Source organism: Sus scrofa, chromosome 13, assembly GCF_054392235.1.
Source record: "Sus scrofa isolate SSC_HxYL_T2T_F1_AM1 chromosome 13, Sscrofa_HxYL_maternal_Yorkshire_Landrace_v2.0, whole genome shotgun sequence".
In the NCBI taxonomy this organism is placed as follows: domain Eukaryota; kingdom Metazoa; phylum Chordata; class Mammalia; order Artiodactyla; family Suidae; genus Sus; species Sus scrofa.
The window spans coordinates 84,808,596-84,833,513 of NC_139395.1; the positions used below are offsets into that span (position 1 = coordinate 84,808,596).

The following is a 24,918-nucleotide window of genomic DNA, read 5'->3' on the forward strand; positions in this document are numbered from 1 at the left end:
TCAGGCGGTGGCATCTGAAGTCCTCACATGAAGGAATGGGTGACTCTGTGGCTGGGGAGAGGGTGACTCCATGGCTGGGAGGGATGGGTGAATCCGTGGCTAAGGGACTGGGTGCCCCTTGCAGATGAGCAGGAGACCACGGGTGCCATCAGCTACACGGTGGAGCTGAAGCGCTATGGAGGCCCCCTGGGCATCACCATCTCGGGAACGGAGGAGCCTTTTGATCCCATTGTCATCTCAGGCCTCACCAAGCGCGGTCTGGCTGAGAGGTGAGCCAGGGCTCTGTGGGGACACATGGCACAGGGCTGGACTTTGGGATCCACAAAACTGGACTCTGACCTTTGTGCCAATATTGATGGTCTGGGTGACCTGGGGCTAGCCCCTGGCAGACCTCCTGGTTTCAGGTAAGTGCTGGATAAACATGTGCTCCTCCCTCTGCTCCCCACAACCTGGAGGTGCCCCCGTTTCTGGAAAGTCAGCATTGTGAGCCTTTTTCCAGCACCTCCTGTGTGCCCTCGTAGTATAGGGGCCGTTTCCCTGGTATCTGGATCCTAGCACAGCCTGGGGCTTCTCTTGAGGGATTGGGGACTCTGCTGTCCTCTTCCCTGAAAAGTATCCCTGACACTGTGTGGCAGCTGGGAGAGCTGAGGAGTGGAGTGCCCCAGGCTGTCCAGTTTGGAGAGGAAAGCAAGTGGGACTGGTCCCCACAGGGTCACAGGGAGGCTACCCCAAGGTGTGAGAGGTGAGCTTTCTCTGGACAGCTTTGCAGTGAGCTCCAGCTGCTGAGAGGAGCTGGCTGTAAAGGGGGAAGCCTGGCCAGGTCTGGTAACAGAACAGAACCTTGGAGGAGATCATAGCACAGGAGGGGCCACAGCATGGTGAAGCACCTGGATGGGATGGATTCTGCGGCTGAGGCGCCACAGGACATCAACCTGTTGGGGGTCTTTGCTCCTGGAGCGCCCCCTGCTGGACATTTGGCAGATTGCAGAGGCCCGTGTGAACAGTCCTGACCTGGAATGTCAAGTCCCCCATTTTCTGGGTACCTGCTGTGCACAAGCCCTAAGTGGTGCAGCAGACGATCCCCTGCCTTTGCCTGGCTGATCTGGGTCGGTGCTGTCCGACTGCTATATTATGTGAGCCACAAATTTATAAATTTTTAGTAGCCACATGAGAAAAGTAAAAAGAAACAAAATATTAAATATATATTTATTTTGACATGTAATCAGTATAAAAATTATTAGCAAAATACTTGTACATTCTCCTTTTCATATTATGTCTTCAGAATCTGGTTGTATTCTACACTTCCAGCATGTCTCAATTCAGGTCAGGTACATTTCATGGGTGCAGAAGCCACATGGAGCTGATGGCTGTGGTACTAGACAGCATAGCTCTGGCCTCCCTCCCTGGCTCCACTGTTTGCTGACTCAGTCACTTCCCCAGGCCCTCAGGGTTTGCTGGGCAATGCTGGGCATGAAGTTCCTACCTGGGGGCAAAATCTACGTAGGGGGTTTAAGACCCACCCCCACCCCAGTTTTCTGCCTCCTTCTCCCCTAGCCAGGACAGGTGCATTCTCAGCACCTGCTGCAACTTCTCTCCCTACCCTCAGCCCTGGCTGCTCCTTACATCACTTTCCCTGGCCCCACTCCCACAGATGCTATTTAATTGGTTGGGGGAGGGGCCATGCATCGGCAATTTTTAGAAAGCTCTGTAGGTGATTCTAATAGTATCTAGGTGGAAAACCACTGGGCTAGTGCAATGCTGCTGCCTGGCTTTTTCAGGCCCTCTTACTCCCTTGTGAAGTCAGCTGGATTCTGGGGATTATGCTCATTCTCTGGGGGTGGGGGCGAGGGGCTGGGGCCCAGGAAGAGGGAAGGGCTACCCCTGGATTTAGCAGGAGGGAAACACGAATTCAGTTCACCCATCCACCCTTCAATTATAATTTGACAAATAAGTATTATCACCATTCCTTTACAGATGAGAGAAATGAGACTCAGAGAAGTTAAAAAGCTGGCCTGAGACCACATAGCTAGTATTTTGCAGCTAGTATGTGGGATTCAAACCAGCCGCAAAACTCATGCTGGACATGGGTTCCAGAACCTAACTTTATTTTTATTTTTAATTTTTTAAATTGAAGTATGATTGATTTATATTGTTGTGTTATTTTGAGATGTATAGCAGTAATTCAGTTATATATATATATGTATGTGTATGTGTATATATATATATATGTATTCTTTTTCAGATTCTTTTCCCTTATAGGCTATTACAAAATATTGAATATAGTTCCCTGTGCTATATAGTAGGTCCTTTTTGGTTATCTATTTTTTTTTGTTAAAGTATGATTGATTTACAATGTAGTACCAATTTCTGCTGTTTGGCAAAGTTACTCAGTTACTCATATATATATGTGTGTGTGTGTGTGTATACACACATTCCTTTTAATATTCTTTTCCGTCATTGTCTATCCCAGGAGATTGGATATAGTTTCCTGTGCTATACAGCAGGACCTTGCTGTTTATCCAGTCTAAACATCTATTTTATTTTTTTATGTTTGCTTCCTGTGGCGTGGAAGTTCCCAGGCTAGAGGTCAAATCAGAGCTGCAGCTGTCGGTCTACACACAGCCACAGCCACACAGGATCTGAGCTGCATCTGCAGCTTACACCACAGCTCATGGCAATGCCAGATCCTTAACCCACTGAGTGAGGCCAGGGATTGAACCTGCATCCTCATGGGTACTAGTCAGGATTGTTACTGCTGAGCCACAGCAGGAACTCCTAAACATCTATTTTATATATAGTAGTATGAATATATTAATCTCCTAATCATCCTCCTAATCTGTCCCTCACCCACCCTTTTCCCTTTTCAGAATCTAACTTTAGAGTCAAGCAGGAAAATCCCTTCCCAGATACTGGACTTTATACCTCTATTAATGAAACCCACAGTCATACTGGCTTTTTTTTTTTTCTTTTTCCCGCAAGTAGATTTAACTGGGGCCAGCCTGGCCTGTGCTTTGGGGTTCCTGAATTCCTCTAGGGTAGATCCCCACTTCAAGGCCTTGAGTGTCTAACTCCCATCTTCTACCCTGTGCCTCCTCCTCAGGACTGGTGCGATCCACGTTGGGGACCGTATCCTGGCCATCAACAGTGTTAGCCTCAAGGGCCGGCCACTCAGTGAGGCCATCCACCTCTTGCAGGTGGCTGGTGAGACCGTCACCCTGAAGATCAAGAAGCAGCTAGACCGTGAGCCTCGCCCCCTGCCCCAGGGACCAGCCAGCCCATTTGGGACGAGAGATCCCTCAGTCTCTGAGCCAGGCTTTGTGTGCCCAGCCTCACAGAATCCTCGCTCACCCCATGGAGGTGGGAGGGGAACTGAGGCCAAGAGGAGACAAGGCTCAGAGGGATGGGTGTGATGGGCCCGAGGTCATAGCTGGTTGGGAACACTCTGGGCCTGAGTGATGCTCTTAATCACCTCCTGCCTCTTAAAATGCCTGCTTGGTGTGCCTTGTGGCTGTAACTTGTATGCTCCTAAGTTTCCCTGAATTTATCCCCCATGCTTTGGTTGGGAGTAGACAGAGCCCAAGCTTCAGAGCCTGCCTTCTAATCTGGGCTCCACTGCTGCTTACCATGAGACTTTGGGCATGTTGTGCATCCTCCTTGAGCCTCAGTTTTCCCATCTCTGAAGTAGGTTTGCCATTAGTGTGCCTTCCACCTCATGTGCCAGCTTACCAGTGGGAGACTTGGGGTGGAGGTGGAGCCTGTGAATTCCCGAACCTGATCAAAGTGGGCACCTTGAGGCTGGTCAAGCATTTCTGTCTTTGAGGCCAGACACTCTCTTTTCCTCCCAGGCCCCCTCCCACCCCGCAAATCGGGCAGCCTCAGCGAAGCCAGCGATGTGGATGAGGACCCCTCAGAGGCACTGAAAGGCAGCCTTCTGGCAGCCCGGTCATCACCTGCTGTGCCCAGTGTGGACAGTGCTGTGGAGTCCTGGGGCAGCTCAACCACGGAGGGTGGCTTTGGAGGCCCAGGTAGCACCATGGGCCCTTGGGTAAACTCTGTGCCCTCTGGGCTTCTGTAGGACTGTTCCTTCCCCAACCCTTCTTTTGTTCCTCATGCTCAATCCTTGAGGGGACCCTCCTGAAGGCTGACCTGGTTGGGTCCCATTAGCCATTCTGAGGTCCCCTCACCACCTAGGGTATGGACTGCAGGCCTTTCCAGGCTTTGATGAGCATCCACAGCATCACAGCTGTCCATTCAGAACCCCCCCACCCATGAGGCTTGGGATCAAGTTGGCCTCACTTCTGCCTCCTTCCTTCCCACCCCGGGGCCCACCCACAGCAAGTACTCAGTGTTCATTGTGCCCCACTGAATCCGGGAGGGCAGAAAGCCCCCATCCTTCAAGACCCCCCAAGGACACCAGTTCCCATGCCCATGCAGGTTGAGACCCATGGGTGGCCTTGGGGGGCATCTGAATATGGTGGCTGGCTTTCTGGCCTCTCTGACCCAGAGCCACAGGGACTCCCAAGGCCCAGCTCCGGAAACAGCTCCAAGTGGCCTTGGGTGGCTCTCAGCCCTGGCGGTCACTTGCTGGATACCTGCCCGCCCTGAGTCTCAGCTTCCCCATCTCCAGCACCAGGTCAGCATCTCTCAGCACCACCCCCTGGGGCAGGACCTGCAGAGCTCCCCATGCCAGGGAGAGGGGGATGGTCAAAATAGTGACCCTCCCTCTGTAGGGCAGGGGTCGGCCCTGAGGAGCTGGATCTTGGCATTAACTCTCTGCTAACAATCAAGAGATCCAGGTGGTTCTGGGGCAGGAGCTCTTAGGGGACTCCCGGTAGTCAGGCCAGCCCAGAGAGGGCAAAAGCCTCTCCAGGGCCACCTAGCAGGGTGGAGATGGGGCAGGAAGGAGGCCAAGGGGAGGGCACAGAGAGGATACGGATGCCCTCTCTCTCCACATGCCAGGTTCCTACACTACACAGGCAGCCCGGGGCATGACCCCCCAGGAGTGGAGGTCCAGCCGTCTGAGAAGCAGCCCCCCACCCACGGAGCCCCGGAGGACGAGCTATACCCCAGCCCCCACTGACGAGAGCTTCCCCGAGGAGGAGGAGGACTGGGAGCCACCAACTAGGTCTGTGGTGACAAGGGAGGCAGCAGGCTTGGCCTCTCGGCTGATGGGTGAGGGGAGCTGGTCCCTGTGCTGGGTTGGTGGGTGCATGGATGAGTGAGTAGGGGCATCTCCTTGGAGAGGAGAGGAAGTGGGGAGCAGAACCATCTTGGGAGGTGAGATGGGGAAAGGGCAGCTAGATGGGGGAAGGGCTGGGCAAGGATGCAGCAGGGGCGGAGCTAAGGAGCAGCTTGCTGTGTTCCCAGAGCCCAGGCCCTCCCCTGCAGGGCCCTCGGGTCACAGCCACAAGCACCAGCCCTGGGCTGTGGAAATGATGGGTTTTGTGGACTCAGCTGCCCCTGGTGGAGACAGCCCCTGGGAGAATGTTCTCCAACATTCCCCATTCCTGTCGGGCTTCGATTAGGCAGTTCCTTCTGCCTAGAATGCCGTTCCCTCCCCTCTCCTGACCGGTAATGCCTGCTCATCCTTTAGGCCCAGGTCAAACTTCCGGGAGGCTTCCCTGACTCTCAGGCAGAAATCATCCTTCCTCCCTCCTCTGGTGCCCACGGTGCTCCTGGTGAGCCTCTTGGTGGCACTGGCCAACTTGGGCCTACCGGGTTCCCCAGTGGCTGTCAGGTCTTCTACATGGCTCCCTAGCTCGGCCTTGCACCCGGTGGATGCTCACACACACTGTGAATGACCCTTAGCTCCTTAACGACCGGGCCCTCAGCTTATTTACCTCTGTAGCCCTGTGCTCAGTAGAGGGCCTGACTCAAAACCTTTGTAGAATTGACTTGAATGGAGCAGATGGCCGTCAGCATCAGCCTCCTCATCTCTAAAATGGGAAGGGAAGGAGACACCTATTTTGCACCATCATCCCTGTGGTAGAGGAAAGCCTGTGTACTTTTCTAAAAAAGTGCCTTGCACACCACAGGTATACTTGATAACAGCCAGGACTTGGTGAACTGTGAGGTGCAAAAATGTGGCTTATTGCCATTCTGATGAGGCTCGATTTTAGAGCTGGTAAGGGGACAGACATCCTGTGATGGAAGTTATGGGGTGGCCCGGCCCCTTCCCCAGCCCAAACTTCTCCATCTTCTCCATCCGTCTGTGTCCTTGCTGGCTCCTGCTCTGTCCCCATCACTGTTGTGCGATGTCATGTGTCTGGGTGAGGCTGGGGGCTGTCCTCTGCAGCTGCACCATGGATCTCCTCTCTGTCTGTCTGTCTCTCCGTCTGTCTGTCCGTCTGTCTCTCTTCCCAGGCGTCCTGTGTCACCGCTCTCCACCCCGTCTCATCTGCCCCTGTTCTAACTGGCCACCGACAGTCCTGGTTGCCCCTAACTGCATCTTCCCCCCATTTTGTGTCACCAACCACTGCCCCTGGGCCCCAGCACTGCCACCGAGGATGCCAGCCTGCTTGCCTGCCTGCCCACCCTATGGCCCTTTGAGCCCAACGCAGGGCCCCGAGCCCGGAAGATTCCTCAGGCCCTGGCCTGCCTGCTCGCCCTCCTGTCCGCCGGGAGTTGACGCTCTCTGGTTCCTACGTTACAGCCCAGCCCCTGGCCCTGCCCGTGAGGAGGGCTTCTGGCGCATGTTCGGGGAAGCCCTTGAAGACCTGGAGTCATGTGGTCAGTCAGAGCTGCTGAGGGAGCTGGAGGTACGGCCACGACCCCAGGCCTATGTGGGGCACTCGTGTTTGGACGCACTGGTGTGTATGCCCGTGGGCAGCAAGCGCATTGATGGGATTGTGCTCGTATGTCACACCTACGTGTATAGTCACTGGCACCCTCTGTAAAGGTGTCTTCACATGTGCGTAGACCTTCCAAGTGTGACTGAGAGCACTGTGGTGTGGCACGTGAGGGAATGTGTACATGTGAGCATGCTTGGCATCACTGCGTATGCACTGGGAGTATGGGTGCATGCACGCATGTGAGCACACTCCCTCATGCTGAGTGTTTTGGCAACACGTGTATCTGAGTGTGCACATTTGGATGCGTAGGGGCGGTGTTGGTGGCTGTGTGTGCATGTGCAGTACAGGGAAAGGGTTGTGAGCATCCCTGGTGGAAGTTTGTGGATGTCAGCATCAGTGGCAACATGGGAGCTGAGGGGCCAGAGAAGCCGAAAGGTGAGTGCAGCTTTGTGTGAGGTCAGCATTGCCCACAGGTGGAGCAGGCTGCCTGGGGAGACCTAGGGAGGGTCTCCCTGAATCACTTCTCAAGTTGCTTCATACTTTGAGATCAGTAATTTACACTTCTCTTTATCTGTGCTTTTGATTCATTTTCATTTGAAAATTGTTGGTCAGGCTCAGCCTTCCCCCCCACCCCCATCAGTCTTGCCAATTAACTGGCTCAACAATGAACCAGGTTTTGGTTTTGTTGTTTTCTAACTTATTTTTATGTTTAGCTTTAATAGTCCCTACCTGCTGCTTTATTCAAGTCCTGATATTTTTCCTGGTTTCTTAGCTCCTTAATTTTCACTCTTTCTTGTTTTCTAACATAACACATTTAAAGCTATGGATTTACCTGTAAGCATTTACTTGACTGCATCCCCCAAGTTTTAATTTGTGGTGCTTTTATGATCTCTTTAATTCCAGATATTTAAAAATTTTCTATTGTGGTTGTTACTGAAATTCTTTAATTATACAGAAGTGGAGTTTTGGTTTTGAACTGCATTTTTGGTTTTATTTTTTTAATCCACATTTTAAAACCAATTCGTATTGGGTTGTGAAAATGTGTTCAATTTGATATTAATTCTTTGGAGTTTGTGAAGACTTTCTCTGTGGTCAAGGATGTGAATGGCTTTTGTAAATGTTTCATGCACACTTGCAAAAAAGTGTGAATTTCCTTTTGTTGGATGAAGGGTTCTATATAGATCAAGAATTTTTGTTTGTTTGTTTTTTCTCTTTAGGGCTGTACCTTTTGCATGTGGAAGTACCCAGGCTAGGGGCAGAATTAGAGCTACAGCTGCTGGCCTACGACACGACCATAGCAACACAAGATCCGAACACCACAGCTTGCGGCAACACCAGATCCCCAATCCATTGAGCGAGGCAAGGGGTTGAACCCGCATCCTCATGGATACTAGTCAGATTTGTTTCCACTGTGCCACAGTGGGAACTCCCAAGAATGTTAAATAAAGTTGTTCAAATTGTATCTTTACTAAATTTTATACACTTTTTTTTTTTAGCAGTATGATAAAATTTCTGTCATAGTTGGGAGCCTGTCAATTTCTCTTTGATACTCTGTCAATTTTTGTTTTCTATCCTTTGAGGTTATGTTGTTAGTTGTATATAAATTTGTGATTGCAGAGTTCCCTTTGTGGCTCCGTGGTTAACGAACCCAACTAGGATCCTTAAGGATGTGGGTTCGATCCCTGGCCTCACTCAGTGGGTTGAGGGTCTGGTGTTGCTGTGAGCTGTGGTGTGGGCCACAGAAGTGGCTCGGATCTGGTGTTGCTGTGGCTGTGGCATAGGCCAGCGGCTGTAGCTCCTATTTGACCCCTAGCCTGGGAACTTCCATATGTCATTCAGCAAATGGTGTGACCCTAAAAAGCAAAATAAAAAAATAAAAAATAAATCATGATTGGCATAACTTCTTGGTGATTGTTTCTTTTTATTATTATTTTTATTTAAGTATAGTTGATTTATAGTATTTCTTCAAGTTCTGTTGTACAGCAAAGTAACCCGATCACACACATTTTCTGGTGCTGTACAGTAGGGTCCCATTACCCATCTGTTCCAAATATAACAGTTTGTATCCAAAAAACCCCCAAATGCCAATTCCATCCATCTCACTCCGTCCCTTTCCCCTCGGGAACCCCAGGTCTGCTCTCCTTGGCCATGATCTGTTTCTGTGTTTTTAGATAGGATCATCTGTTCCTTATTTTATTTTAATCTATTTATTTATTTATTTATTTTGCTTTTTAGGGCCGGACCCATGGCATATGGAGGTTCCCAGGCTAGGGGTCAAATCAGAGCTGCAGCTGCTGGTCTACACCGCAGCCACAGCAATGTGGGATCCGAGCCACATCTGTGACCCACACCACAGCTCACGGCAACACTGAATCCTTAGCCCACTGAGCAAGGCCGGGGATTGAACCCGCAACCTCATTGTTCCAAGTCAGATTCATTTCTGCTGTGCCATGATGGGAACTCCTGATCCATGTTTTAGATTCCACAAATAAGTTATATCACATGGTATTTGTCTTTTTCTTTTTGGCTTACTTCACTTAGTATGAGACTTTCTTATTCCATCCATGTTGCTGCAAATGGCATTAGTTTGTCTTTTTATGGCTGAGTAGTATTCCATTGTATATATGTACCACAACCTTCTTAATTCATTCATCTGTTGATGGATATTTAGGTTGTTTCCATGTCTTGGCTATTGTGAATAGTGCTGCAGTGAACATAGGGGTGCATGTATCTTTTTCAATAAAAGTTTTGTCTGGATATATGCCCAGGAGTGAGATTGCTGGGTCATATGGTAGTTCCATATTTAGTTTTCTAAGGCACCTTCATACTGTTTTCCATAGTAGTTATACCAATTTACGTTTCCACCAACAGTGAAGGAGTGTACCCTTTTCTCCACACCCTCTCCAGTATTTGTTATTTTTGACTTGTTACTGATGGCCATTCTGACTGGTGTGAGGTGGTACCACACTGTAGTTTTGATTTCCATTTCTCTAATAATTAATGATGTTGAACATTTTTTCATGTGCCTCTTGGCCATCTGTATGTCTTCTTTGGAGAAATGTCTATTTAAGTCTTCTGCACACTTTTCAATTGGTTTTTTTGTTGTGGTTGTTGACTTGCATGAGTTGTTTGTATATCTTGGAGATTAGGCCCTTGTCTGTTGCATCATTTTCAATGATTTCTCCCATTATGTAGGTTGTCTTTTCATTTTTTTTTTTTTTGTCTTTTGTCTTTTTGTTGTTGTTGTTGTTGTTGCTGTTGTTGCTATTTCTTGGGCTGCTCTCACGGCATATGGAGGTTCCCAGGCTAGGGGTTGAATCAGAGCTGTAGCCACCGGCCTACGCCAGAGCCACAGCAACGCGGGATCTGAGCCGCGTCTGCAACCTACACCACAGCTCACAGCAACGCCGGATCGTTAACCCACTGAGCAAGGGCAGGGACCGAACCCGCAACCTCATGGTTCCTAGTCAGATTTGTTAACTACTGTGCCACGACGGGAACTCCGTCTTTTCATTTTTTTAATGGTTTCCTTTGCTGTGCAAAAGCTTTTGAGTTTAATTAGGTCCCATTGGTTTATTTTATTTTTATAATTGTTTATATTACTCAATGAATTTATTATATTTATAGTTGTACAATGATCATCACAACCCAATCTTATAGCATTTCCATCCCACGACCCCCAGTGCATTCCCCTATCCCCCAACCTGTCTCCCTTGGAAACCATATGTTTTTCAAAGTCTGTGAGTCAGTATCTGTTCTGCAAAGAAGTTCAGTCTGTCCTTTTTTCAGATTCCACATGTCAGTGAAAGCATTTGATGTTGATGTCTCATTGACTGACTGACTTTACTCAGCATGATAATTTCTAGGTCCATCCATGTTGCTAAAAATGCCAGTATTTCATTCTTTTTATTGGCTAAGTAATATTCCATTGTGTATATGTACCACTTCTTCTTGATCCACTCCTCTGTTGATGGACATTTAGGTTGTTTCCATGTCTTGGCTATTGCAAATAGTGCTGCAGTGAACATTGGGGGACATGTGTCTTTTTGAGTCATGGTTTTCTCTGGGTAAATGCCCAGGAGTGGGATTGCTGGATCAAATGATAGTTCTATGTTTAGTTTTCTGAGGCATCTCCATACTGCTTTCCACAGTGGTTGCACCAATTTACAATCCCACCAACAGTGTACTAGGGTTCCTTTTTCTCCACACCCTCTCTAGCACTTATTGTTTGTCGACTTTTGGATGATGGCCATTCTGGCTGGTGTAAGGTGGTACCTCAGAGTGGTTTTGATTTGCATTTCTCTAATGATAAGTGATGTTGAACATCTTTTAATGTGTTAAAAAACCAAAAGGCCATCTGTATGTCTTCTGTTTGGAGAACTGTGTGTTTAGATCTTCTGCCCATTTTTTGATGGAGTTGTTTGTTTTTTTGGTATTGAGTGATAGGAGGTGGTTTATAAATTTTGGAGATTAATACCTCATCATTTGATAAATTTGCAAAGATTTTCTCCCATTCTATGGGGTGTCTTTTCATTTTGTTTAGGGTTTCCTTTGCTGTGCAGAAACTTTGAAGTTAATTAGGTCCCATTTGTTTATTTCTGTTTTTACTGTCATTACTCTAAGAGGTGGATCTGAGAAGATGTTGCTGTGGTTTATGTCGGAGAGTGTTTGACCTATGTATTCCTCTAAGAGTTTAAAGTGTCTGGTCTTCTATCTAGGTCTTTAATCCATTTTGAGTTTATTTTTGTGTATGGTGTTAGGGAGTATTCTAAATTCATTCTTTTCCATGTGGCTGTCCAGTCTTCCCAGCACCACTTATTGAACAAGCTGTCCTTTCTCCATTGCATATTCTTGCCTCCTTTGTCATAGATGAGTTGGCAGTAGGTGTGTGGGTTTAATTCTGGGCTTTCTATCCTGTTCCACTGATCTCTATTTCTGTCTTTGTGCAGGTACTATATGGTTTTCAGGATTGTTGCTTTGTGGTATAGTTTGAAGTCCGGGAGCCTGATTCCTCCAGCTCCATTTTTCTTTTTCAGGATGTCTGGCTATTCTGGGTCTTTTGTGCTTTCAAACAAACTTTAAAAATCTTTTGTTTGAGTTCTTTGAAAAATGTCCTTGGTAATTTGATAGGGATTGCATTGAATCTGTAGATTGCCTTGGGTAGTATAGTCATTTTGATAATATTGACTCTTCCAGTGCAAGAGCATGTTATGTCTTTCCATCTATTCCTGTCACCTTTGATTTCTTTCATCAGTGTCTTATAGTTTTCAGAGTACAGGTCTTTTGTCTCTTTAGGTAGGTTTACTCCTAGGTATTTTATTCTTTTGGATGTGATGGTAAATGGGATTGCTTTCCTAATTTCCTTTTCTGATCTTTCATTGTAGTATATAGAAATGCAGTAAATTTCTGTGTGTTAATTTTGTATCCTGCAACTTTGCCAAATTCATGGATGAGCTCTAACAGTTTTCTGGTAGAGTCTTTAGGATTCTCTAGGTATAGTATCATGTCATCTGCAAATAGTGATAGTTTTACTTCTTCCTTTCCAAGTTGGATTCTTTTATTTCTTTTACTTCTCTGATTGCTGCAGCTAGGACTTCCAAAACTATGTTGAATAGTAGTGGTGAGAGGGGACATCCTTGTCTTGTTCCTGATCTCAGTGGGAATTCTTTCAGCTTTTCACCATTGAGAATGATGTTAGCTGTGGGTTTGTCATATATGGCCTTAATTATGTTGAGGTAGGGTCCCTCTATGCCCACTTTCTGAAGGGTTTTTATCAGAAATGGGTGTTGGATTTTGTCAAAGGCTTTTTCTGCATCTATTGAGAGGATCATACGGTTTTTATTCTTCAGTTTGTTAATGTGGTGTATCACACTGATGGGTTTGCGGATATTGGAGAACCCTTGCATCCCTGGGATAAATCCCACTTGATCATGATGTACAATCCTTTTAATGTATTGTTGGATGCGTTTTGCTAGTATTTTGTTGAGGATTTTTGCATCGATGTTCATCAATGAAATTGGCCTGTAATTTTCTTTGTTTGTGGTATCTTTATCTGGTTTGGGTATCAGGGTGATGGTGGCTGCATAGAATGAGTTTGGGAGTGTCCCTTCCTCTGCAATTTTTTGAAATAGTTTCAGAAGGATAGGCGCTATCTCTTCTCTAAATGTTTGATAGAATTTGCCTGTGAAGCCATCTGGTCCTGGACTTTTGTGTGTTGGAAGTATTTAAATCACAGTTTCAATTTCAGTTCTTGTCATTGGTCCATTCATCTTTTCTATTTCATCTTGGTTTAGTCTTGGCAGATTGTACTTTTCTAAGAATTTGTCCATTTCTTCTAGGTTTTCTGTTTTATTGGCTTATAGTTGCATATAGTAGTCTCTTATGATCCTTTGTATTTCTGTGGTGTCCATTGTTACTTCTTTTTCATTTCTGATTTTATTGATTTGAGTCCTCTCTCTTTTTTCCTTGATAAGTCTAGCTAAGGGTTTATCAGTTTTGTTAATCTTTTCAAAGAACCAGCTTTTCATGTCATTGATCTTTTCTATGATTCTCTTCATTTCTGTTTCACTGACTTTTGCTCTGATCTTTATGATTTCTTTCCTTCTGCTAACTTTGGGTCTTGTCTGTTCTTCTCTCTCTAGCTGCTTTAATTGTAAAGTTAGCTTTTTTATTTGAGCTTTTTCTTGTTTCCTGAGGTAGGCTTGTATTGCTGTAAACTTTTCCCTTAGAACTGTTTTTGCTGCATCCCATAGGTTTTGGAGTGTCGTATCTTTGTTGTCATTTGCTTCTAGGCATTTTTAAATTTCCCCTTTGATTTATTCAGTGATCCATTGGTTGTTTAATAGCATGTTGTTTAGTCTCTACGTGTTTGTGTTTTTCTGCAGTTTTTTTCTTGTTGATTTCCATTCGTACAGTGTTGTGGTTGGAAAAGATGCTTGATATGATTTCAGTTTTCTTCAAATTACCGAGGTTTGATTTGTAGCCCAGGATGCGGTCAATCTTAGAGAATGTTCCATATGCACTTGAGAAGAATGTGTATTCTGTTGCTTTTGGATGGAATGTCCTATAAATATCTGTGAAGTCTATCTGGTCTAATGCTTCATTCTGGGCCTGTGTTTCCTTATTGATTTTATGTCTGGTTGATCTGTCCACTGCTGTAAGTGGGGTGTTAAAGTCCCCCACTATTACTGTGTTATTGTCGATTGGTCCTTTTAAGGTTGTTAGCAGTTGCCTTATAAATTGTGGTGAACCTATGTTGGGTGCATATATATTTAAAATTGTTATATCTTCTTGGATTGATCCTTTGATCATTATGTAGTGACTGTCCTTGTCCCTTAAAATATTCTTCATTTTAAAGTCTATTTTGTCTATTATGAGTATTGCTACTCCAGCTGTCTTTTGATTCCCATTTGCATGGCCTATTTTCTTCCATCCTCTCACTTTCAATTTGTATGTGTCCCTAAAAGTGAAGTGGGTCTTTTGAAGAGAGCATATATATGGATCTTGTTTTTGTATCCATTCAGCCAGTCACCGTCTTTTGGTTGGAGTGCTTAGTCCATTAATATTTAAGGTAATTATTGATATGTATGTTCTTATTGCCATTTTATTAGTTGCTTTTGGGTTTGTTTTTGTTGCTCTTTTTTCTTCCCTTCTTGTTCTCTCCTCTTCTGGTTTGATGACTATCTTTAGTGTTGTATTTGAGTTGATTTCATCTTTAGTGTTGTATTTGAGTTGATTTTTCAATTTGTTTGTGTATCAATTGTAGATTTTTGATTTGCAGTTATTCTGAAGTTTTGATATAAGAGTCTATATATATTTGGGAGGGTTTTAAGTTGTTGGTCTCTTAATTGCAAGTGCATCTCCAGTGTCCTCCTTTTGTACCCTCCTCTCCTCATGATTTCAAAATTTAGTGACATAATTGTGCATGGATGATTTTGTATCTTTACTGTATATGTACCTTTACTGGTGAGCCTTGTCATTTGCGGTATTTTTGTTTCTGGTTGTGGCCTTTTCTGCCTAGAGAAGTTCCTTTAGTATTTGTTGTAAAATTGGTTTACTGGTGCTGAATTCTCTTAGCTTTTGCTTATCTGTAAAGCTTTTGATATCTCCTTCAAATATGAATGAGAACCTTGCTGGGTAAAGTAATCTTGGTTGGAGGTTTTTTCCCTTTCATCATGTTAAGTTTATAATGCCACTCCCTTCTGGCCTGCAGAGATTCTGCTGAAAAATCTGCCAATAACCTTATCGGGGTTCTTATGTATATTATTTGTTTCTTTTCCCTAGCTGCTTTCATTATTTTCTCTTTGTCTTAAATTTTCATCAATTTGATTACTGTGTGTCTCAGGGTGTTCCTCCTTGGGTTTATTTTATATGGTACTCGTTGTGCTTCCTGGATTTGAGTGAGTGGTTCCTTTCCCATGTTAGGGAAGTTTTCGACTATTATATTTAAGAATATTTTTTCTGTCCTTTTCTCTCTCTCCCTTCTCCTTCTGGCACCCTTATAATATGGATGTTGGTGCATTTAACGTTGTCCCAGAGTTCTCTGAGACTCTCTTCATTTCAATCTTTTTTCTCTTTTCTGTTCTGCATCCGTAATTTCCACTAATCTGTCCTCCACCTCGCTTATTCATTCTTCTGCCTCCTGTATTCTGCTCTTGGCTGCCTCTAATGAATTTTTTATTTCAGTTATTGTATTTTGCATCTCTTCTTGCTTAAGTTTTATATCTTGATTTCTTTCTTCAGTGTTTCCTGTAAATTATCCATCTTTGCTTCCAGTTTATTTCCAATATCTTGCATCATCTTCATCAACAACAGTCTAAAGTCTTTTTCCTGGATGCTGAGAATCTCCTCATCACTTAGCTGTTTTTCTGGGTTTTTTCTTTCTCCCTTATCTGAGTTATAGTTCTCTGTCTTTTCATATTTATAGGTTTTTCGTAGTGACCTTTTTATAGATAATAGAGTTGTAGCCTCTCTTACTTCTGGTGTCTGCTCCCCTTGTGGCTGAAGTTGGTATGGGGGCTTGCTGTAGGCTTCCTGATTGGAGGGACTGATGCCTGCCCACTGGTAGGTGGAGCTGATTCTAACCCCTCTGGTGGGTGGGGCTTTGTCTCTGTGTGAGATTAGAGGCAGCTGTGTGCCTGAGGGGACTTTAGGCAGCCTGTTTACTGATGGCCGGGGCTGTGATCCCACCTGGATTGTTGTTTGGCCTGGGGGTTCTCAGCACTGATGGGTGGGGCCAGATTTTCCTAAAATGACCACCTCTGAGAAATGCACACTGATGAATATTCCCAAGAGCTTTTCTTCCAATGCCCTTCCTCCACAACAAGCCACATTCACCCCATTTCCCCTGGAGGTCTTCCAAGAACTGCAGTCATGTCTGACCCAGATTCCTATGGAGACTTTGCTTTGCCTGGGACCCAGTGCACGTGAAAGTCTGTGTGTCCCTTTCAAGAATGGGGTTTCTGTTTCCCCCAGTCCCATGGAGGTCCTGCAGACAAGCCCTGCTGCCCTTCAGTGCCAGATGCTTCGGGGGCTCTTTCACCCAATGCCAGATCCCCAGGTGTGGGGACTTGACGTGGGGCTCAGAACTCTTACTCCTGTAGGTGAGTCTTTGTGAGCAGTTACTTTCCAGTTGTGGGGCTTCCCACCCGGGAGGTATGGGGTTCCTTATATCATATAATTGCCCCTCCTACATCCTATGTGGCCTTCTCTTTGTCTTCTGGAGTAGGATATCTACTTGAAAGTTTCCAGTCCATGTAGTTGAAGATTGCTTAGCATTTGGTTGTAATTTTGTTGTTTTTAGGAGAGAAGTTGAGTTCCAGTCATTCTATTCCACTATCTTAATCCCGTCTAGTCTCAGCTCTGTTGGCTGGCCTTTGTCGTCAGCTCCTTGTAAGTCTACAGGAAGAGAGAAGGCCTGCTTCTGGCCCAGTATACACCTTCTGTAGTTCTAGGCACACCTAGCCAATTGCTAGGTCATTCCAGCAGCTCTGGGTGTACGTGTAAGACACAGACTGCTCTGCATGAGTGGAACCTTGACTGGTCTGGAAAAGCCCTTTAGCATCTCCTAAATGCTATCATAAGAGCTCCTGGCCACCAGCACTGACTCCAACTCACCAACTGGGCGTGGCTGGAACTGTTTCATACTCCATCTCACTGGAAGCCTGCCCTGACAGCAGCCGTTGCCCCAAACCAACTTGCTGCCACTAATGTGGCCAAATCTTCACGGAGTTGAACCTCTTTCTCAACAGCTGCTATTTTGTTTCCCCACCCTTCCCCAGGTCCCATTGGTTTATTTGTGTCTTTATTCTCATTGTTCTAGGAGGAGGATCAAACATGATGTTGCTGTGATTTATGTCAAAGAGTGTTCTGCTTGTGTTTTCCTCATATTTAGGTCTTTAATCCATTTTGAGTTTATTTTTGTATTTGGTATTCGATACTGTTCTACTTTCATTCTTTACATGTAGCTTTCCAGCTTGCCCAGCACCATTTTTGTTGAGGATTTTTGCATCTATGTTCATCAGTGATACTGGTCTGTAATTGATAGTCTCCTCAATAAATGGTCTGTAATTCTTTTTTTTTTGGTGTCCTTGTCTGGTTTTGGGCTTTTGTTTTTTTGGAAGATTTTAATCATATTTTCAATTTTGGTATTGTGATTGGACTGTTCATATTTTCAATTTCTTCCTGGTTTAGTCTTGGTAGGTTTTACCTTTGTAATAATCTGTCCATTTCTTCTAGGTTGTCTGTTTTATTGGCATATAGTGCTTATAGTTGTATCTTATGATCCTTTGTATTTCTGTGGAGTCAGTTGTAATTTCTCCTTCCATTTCTAACTTTATTGATTTGAGCCCTGTCCCTTTTTTTCTTGATGACTCTGGCCAAAGGTTTATCAATTTTGTTGATTTTTTTCAAAGAAGCAACTTTTGATTTCGTTGATCTTATTTATTGTTTTCTATGTCTCTTATTTCTATGTCTCTTATTTCTGCTCTGATCTTTATGATTTCTTTCCTTCTGCTAATTTTGGCCTTTGTCTGTTTTTCCCTCTCTAATTGTTTTAGGTATAAGGTTAGGTTGTTTATTTGAACTTTTTCTCCTTTCTTGAGGTAAAACTGTATTGCTATAAACTTACTTCTTATAACTGCTTTTTCTGTGTCCCTTAAATTTTGGGTTGTTATATCTTCATTGTTATTTGTCTCTAAGCATCATTTGATTTCCTCTTTGATTTCTTTAATGATCCATTGGTTGTTCAGTAGCATATTGTTTCCCTTCCAGGAGTTTGTGGGTTTTTTTCTTGTGGTTGATTTTGAGTCTCATAGTATTACGGTCGGTGAAAATGGATGGGATAATTTCAATCTTAAATTTATGGGCTGATCTGTGGCCCAAGATGTGATCTATCCTGGAGAATGTTCCATGTACACTTGAGAAGAATGTATATTCTGCTACTTGGGGATGGAAAGTTCTATAAATATCAGTTAAATCTGTCTAGTCTAGAGTATCGTTTAAGACCTGTGTGTTTCCTTGTTGATTCTCTGTCTGGATACTCTGTCTCTTGATGTCAGTGAAGTGTTAAAGACCTCCACTATTATTATGCTGTTGTCGATTTCTCTTTCTATGGCTTTCAGCAGTTGCTTTATATATTGAGGTGCTTCTATGTTAAGTTCATATATATTTACAACTGTTATGTCTTCTTCTTGGATTGATCCTTTGATTATATTATGTAGTGTCCTTCTTTGTCTCTTGTGATTTTCTTTATTTTAATGTCATTTTGTATTGCTACTCCTGCTTTGCTTTGATTTACATTTGCATGTAATATCTTCTTCCATCCTCTCACTTTCAGTCTGTTTGTGTCCTTGGGGCTGAGGTGGGTCTCGTAAACAGCATATATATGGGTCTTGTTTTTGTATCCACTCAGCCAGTCTTTGTCTTTTAGTTGGAGCATTTAATCCATTTACATTCAGTGCAATTATGGATAAGTGTGTATTTATTGCCATTTTGTTAATTGCTTTGAATTGTTACTTTGGGTCTTTTTTCCCCTTCTTTTGTGATTTGCTGACTATCTTTCGTGTTGTGTTTGGATTGTTTTTTTCTTTTTTATGTGTGTGTCTATTACAGTTTTTCATTTGTGGTTCCCATTAGATTTGGATGTGACCATCACTGTGGGTACAGAATTGTCTTGGGTTGCAATTCTCTTACTTTCAAGTACATTTTCAATGTTCTGCATTTGTCTTCTCCTCTTCTCATGGCTGCTAGTTTTGGTATTATTTTTGTCAATGAGTGATTTTCTACCTTTATATTATCTTTTTTAATGATTTTTATTTTTTTCCATTATAGCTGGTTTACAGTGTTCTGTCAATTTTCTACTGTACAAGCATAGTGACCCAGTTACACATACATATATACATTCTTTTTTCTTACATTATCATGTTCCACCATAATTGACTGGAGATAGTTCTCAGTGCTATGCAGCAGGATCTCATTGCTAATCCATTCCAAAGGCAATAGTGTGCATCTGTTAACCCCAAGCACCCCATCCTTTATATTATCTTTGTCTTTACCAATGAGTTTTCTCTTTTGAAACTTTCTAGTTTTGGCTTCTTCTTTTCTGCTTAGAGAAGCTCATTTAGTTGCTGTAGAGCTGTTTTGGAGGTGCTGCATTCTTTTAGCTTTTGCTTGTCTGAAAAGTATTTGATCTCTCCCTCAAATCTGAATGAGATCCCTGCTGTATTCTTGATTCTAGGTTCCTCCCCTTCAGCACCTTAGATACATCTTGCTACTTCCTTCTAGCTTGCAGAGTCTGTGCTGAAAGATCAGATCTGTGCTCATATCCTTATGGGGGTTCTTTTGTATTTGTTTCTTTTCTCTTGTTGCTTTTAATATCTTTTCTTCATGTTTAATTTTTCAGTTTGATTAGTATGTGTCTCAATGTGTTTCTCTTTGGGTTTATCCTCTGTGGGATTCTCTGTGCTTCCTCAACTTGAGTTGCCTCCTTTCCCCTATCAGGGAAATTCTCAGCTACAATCTCTTCGAATATTTTCTCTGGCCCTTTTTCTCTCTCTTCTCCTTCTGGAACCCCTGTGATGCAAATGTTGATACATTTAGTTTTATCCCAAAGATCTCTTAGACTCTCCTCAGTTCTTTTCATTATTTTCTTTCTTTTTTTTCTGTGGCATTGATCTCTACTACTCTGTCTTCCACATACTTATTCATTCTTCCACCTCTATTATTCTGCTGTTGATTCCTTCTAGTGTGTTCATTTCAGATATTGTGCTATCCATCTTAGTTTGCTTGTTCTCTATGTCCTCTAGCACTTTGTTAAACATTTTTCCGAACTTCTCTGTGTCTACATTTTTTTCCCAAGGTTCTGGATCATCTTTACTATCATCACTCTGAATTCTTTTTCAGATAGATTATCTATTTCCTCTTCTTTCCATTGTTTTTGTGTGTTTTTGTCTTGTTCCTTTGTCTGAAGGTTATTTCTTTGTCATCTCATAATGTCTGGCTTTATATATTTATTGTCCCTTGATGACAGGTATGTGGATGCTGCAGTTGGTGCCTTGTCTTGAAGTTCGCAGGGGTTTTAGTGGCTCATGTGTACCTAGAGCATGGAATGGGAGCAGTGGTGTTACACTACCTTCCCTGAAGCCAGGTGGCTGTTGGGGATGGGGTCTGTGTGAATGTTGGTAGTGGTTCACAGTTAACAGGATTGCTTTCATGGCAGGAGGTGGGGCATCATCACTGGCTCCTGTGACTCCTCCTGCTTCCAGGTAGCTCTCAGGACAGTTTCCTATGATTGGCAGTGTCAGTAGTTGTCCCTGTCTTTGTCAGGGAGGTTCGAGGGACTGCTCTCTGGAGCTGGGTGGGAGTGCGGCAGGTGCCTCTCTGTAGTCACTCCCTTTGTTTGTCGAGCCTGGGGGGTGTTCTCTGTAGCCCCAGGGGCAGGGGCTGCTCTCTAACTGTTGGTAAAAAGACTTTGTCTGTAGCTGTAAGGCCTGCCCCATTCCAGCAGTCCCTTACCCTACCAGGCTGACGGTAGAGTGCTCCCTGTAGTGCTATAAAAACCTTCACCAGCGGGACCCTCTTGTTTCCTTTGGCTGGCTGTGCAACATGCTCTGCTTCTGCGGTCCCCTGATTGATTGTTGGCATGGATCACAGAGCTTGTGCTTTTCCCGAGGTCACTCTGCCAATCCACCAGGTTGTTCCTGTCTCCTGGGCTCTGTGTGTTGTTTCCAGGTTCACTTTGCCCCTTCACTAGGCCTTTTGGAGCTTTCCACATGCCCACCTGACCTCTTGTGACTCCCAGGATCCTTCGTGCTGTTTCCAAGTTCACTTTCTCTGTCTCCTGTGCAGATTGAGGCTCTTCGCCTGCCCAGTAGGGCTTTTGTGATTCCCAGGAACTTTGGCAGTGTTTCTGAAATAGCTTTGCCAGTTCAGTGCTTTTCAGTGCTTTCAACCCACCCAGAAAGCCTCTTGCAGATTTCCAGGATTCTTTGTGCTACTTCCAAGATACTTTTCACTGCCCCGAAGGCGAATCACAGCTCTGTGCCCGCCCCAAAGTCCCCTCTTGGAATCCCCCTGTGCTGCTTCCGAAGTAACTTTCTCCGTCCCCTAGGAAATCCTGAGGTCTCCATCAGCTCACAAGTCCTCCTGCCAAATTCCAGACTGTCTGCGCTGTTTCCCCCTTCTTCCCCCTAGGGAAAATTGGGCTCTCTACCCACACAAAGGGCCATCAGAGATGCCCGGAGCCTTCTGTGCTGTAACAGCAGTCACTTTGGTGTTCCCCTGCCTGGCTGCTGGCTGGAGCTGTGTGGACTGTGCTATTCCCGAGTTCCCTCCACTTGCTCTACTTTCTCTGTAGCCTTAAGGGCTGTGGGCTGCTCCACAAGTGCTGCTAAGCAGCCACTACTTGAGGGTAAATACTAGAGCTGGGGCAGTTCAGGTCTTGCAGTCTGAGAGCGCTCCTAGGGGGTAACGGTATAGTGCTGGATCCTGCCCCTTCTCTCCAGCACCCCCTGACAATGGTGTCTAGCCTTCAAGCCCAACCAGGATTCCTCAGCTTACAACTTCAAATGTGGTTATTCTAGACTCCAGTCCCTCCAGGCTGTCTCCATGCTACCAGTCTCAGTTTTTCCCCAGGTAGCCAGCCCCAGTTTTCTGTTGGAGTCTGATCTCCAAAGCTAGAATTTTCAGATCCCAGACTCTGTCCACCCCCACCTATGGTTGCTAAATGCAGGGCGATGACACTGACTGTTAGAGGACCTTTTCTGTTTTAACTGCTTTAGTCTGCTTTGCTGTGTTCTCCTCCAATACTCTAAAGTTTCTCCTTTGTCTCTGCTGGTCTCCTCACTGGTGCGGGGGACTTCTCAGGGTGCAGAACTTTGTTTTTCCTCCTTTTCCAGCTCTCTCCCAGGGGGATGGGTCCCAACATGCTTTGTTTCTTCTTTTCTCCTTTTTTTTTCTTCTTTCTTTTGTCCTACCAAGTTTCATGAAGATTTTCTTCCTCTTTTGGAACCCTGGGTTCTTTTGCCAGCATTCAGCAAATTTTCTGGGCAAGTAGTTCCATATATAGATGGATTTTTAATGAATTTGTTGGAGTAGGTGATGTTACATTCTACTCTCCTGCTGCCATCTTTTTTCTCCTCTTTTTATTATTGATAAATATATCAATTACTATGTGCTTTCTGCCTTCAATTCCATTTTGTTCCATAATCATATTATTCTACTAGCTTTATTTGAATAATAGTTTTCTTTTTTACTCTAAGAGGTGGATCTGAGAAGATACTGCTGTAGTTTGTGTCAGAGTGTTCACTCTGTTTTGCTCTAAGAGTTTTATAATATCTGGTCTTACATTTAGGTCTTTAATCCATTGTGAGTTTATTTCTGTGTATGGTGTTAGAGTGTATTCGGATTTCATTCTTTTGCATGTAGCTGTCCAGTTTTCCCAGCACTACTTATTGAAGGGACTGTCTGTTTTTCCTTTGAATATTCTCAGCCCAGATGGGTGGGGCCAGATTTTTCCACAATGGCCACTTCCAGGGGAGTTCACACTGATGATTATTCCCAAGCCTTTTGCCTCCAATGTCCTTCCCTGTAGCAAGCCACAGTCGCCACCTGTTTTCCCAGAAGATCCTCCAAGATCTTCAGGCAGGTTTGCCCCAGATTCCTATGGAGTCTCTGCTTTGCCCTGGGACCTAGTGCACATGAAAGCCTGTGTGCACCCTTCAAGAGTGCAGCCTCTGTTTCTCCCATCCCCTGGAGCTCCTATGCACAAGCCCCACTGGCCATCAATGTCAAATTCTCTGGGGGCTCCTCCCAATGCCAGATCCCCAGGTATGGGAACCTGACATGGGGCTCGGAACCTTCACTCCGGTGGGTGAGCCTCTGCAGTATAATTACTTTGAGTCTATGGGCTGCCCACCTGGCATGTGTGAGTTGCTTATACCATGTAATTGTCCCTCCTACCATCCTGGTGTTGCCTCCTCTTTGTATTTTGGTATAGGATATCTTTATTTTATTTTATTTTATTTTCCCACTGTACAGCAAGGGGATCAAGTTATCCTTACATGTATACATTACATTTTTTGGATATCTTTTTTGATAGTTTCCAGTCTATTTTGTTGATGGTTGTTCTGGTGTTGGTTGTAATTTTGTTCTCACGAGAAAAGGTGAGCTCTAGTCTTTTTAGTCTGCCATCTTTATCCAAATTCCTATAATTCATACTTTATTTACTTCTTTTCTCTATACTTCTTCTGGTCATCTGTTTTTACTTTTTTTGTATTGATCAATTTTACATTCCTGTCTACTCTCTCCACAACCAATTTAGAGACCCCCCCCCCATATTTTATTCTTTTGGGGATTTTCCTTAATTCATTTATTTTACTTTTAATATTCAATTTTTACATTTAAAGCTTTTTATTATTACAGAAGTCATACATATGTCTGGTGCACATTAGATAAGTAAAGTACAATTTTTTTTTTTCTTTTTAGGCCTGCACCCGTGGCATATGGAGGTTCTCGGGCTAGAGGCTGAATTGGAGCTGTAGCCACCAGCCTACACCTTAGCCACAGAAATGTGGGATCTGAGCCACATCTGCAACCTACTATAGCTCACGGCAATCTCCCACCCAGCAAGGCCAGGGATCAAACTTGCATCCTCATGGATACTAGTCGGATTCATTTCCACTTCACCACAACAGGAATCTAAAGCAAAGTAAAAATTTTATAAGTAAGCAAAAATAAAATATCAGGACACAATATTTCCATCCCCATAGATCACCACTGTTACTGCTTAAATGAGTCTATGTGTGTAAGATAATGAGATCATGATGTAATCATATGTTTTTTTTGCAATCTGCTTTTTTAGTCAGCTATTCCATTTTTCCATTTCAATAAATTTTCAGCTCTTCTAAGGCCAAGATTATATTCAGATTGTCACAGTTGACCCCAAACCTTTCTACTTAGTTTCTTTTTTTAATTTTTAATTTTTTATTACTCAAATGAATTTATCACATCTGTAACTGTATAATGATCATAACAATCTGATTTCACAGGATTTCCATCCCACAGCCCAAGCACTTCCCCCCACCCCTCAAACTGTCTCCTCCAGAGACCATAAGTTTTTCAATGTCTGTGAGTCAGCATCTGTTCTGCAAAGAAGTTCAGTCTGTCCTTTTTTCAGATTCCACATGTCGGTGAAAGCATTGGATGTTGGTGTCTCATTGTATGGCTGACTTCACTTAGCATGATAGTTTCTAGGTCCATCCGTGTTGCAAAAAAATGCTGGTATTTCGTTCTTTTTAATGGCTGAGTAATATTCCATTATGTATATGTACCACTTCTTCTTGATCCACTCCTCTGTTGATGGACATTTAGGTTGTTTCCATGTCTTGGCTATTGCAAATAGTGCTGCAGTGAACATTGGGGGACATGTGTCTTTTTGAGTCATGGTTTTCTCTGGGTAGATGCCCAGGAGTGGGATTGCTGGATCAAATGATAGTTCTATGTTTAGTTTTCTGAGGCATCTCCACACTGCTTTCCACAGTGGTTGCACCAATTTACAATCCCACCAACAGTGTACTAGGGTTCCTTTTTCTCCACACCCTCTCTAGCACTTATTGTTTGTCGACTTTTG

At 44.2% G+C, this 24,918-nt stretch overlaps 1 protein-coding gene across 11 annotated transcripts in view; it reads left to right on the forward strand.

The window, feature by feature from the left end:
- Positions 1-24,918, forward strand: part of GRIP2 (glutamate receptor interacting protein 2) — a 146,268-nt gene that overhangs the window by 76,492 nt on the left and 44,858 nt on the right. For 5 of the 11 annotated variants that reach the window (XM_013982003.3, XM_013982004.3, XM_021069370.2 and 2 more), the window contains 5 exons: positions 125-269; positions 3,101-3,240; positions 3,846-4,025; positions 4,960-5,125; positions 6,653-6,758. In XM_013982003.3, coding sequence (XP_013837457.3) covers positions 125-269; positions 3,101-3,240; positions 3,846-4,025; positions 4,960-5,125; positions 6,653-6,758 — 737 coding nt within the window. Of the gene's footprint in view, positions 1-124; positions 270-3,100; positions 3,241-3,845; positions 4,026-4,959; positions 5,126-6,035; positions 6,120-6,363; positions 8,013-8,515; positions 8,687-24,918 lie in introns of those variants that run through there. The other 6 variants (XR_014823870.1, XR_014823871.1, XR_002337661.2 and 3 more) reach the window with 3 other exon arrangements.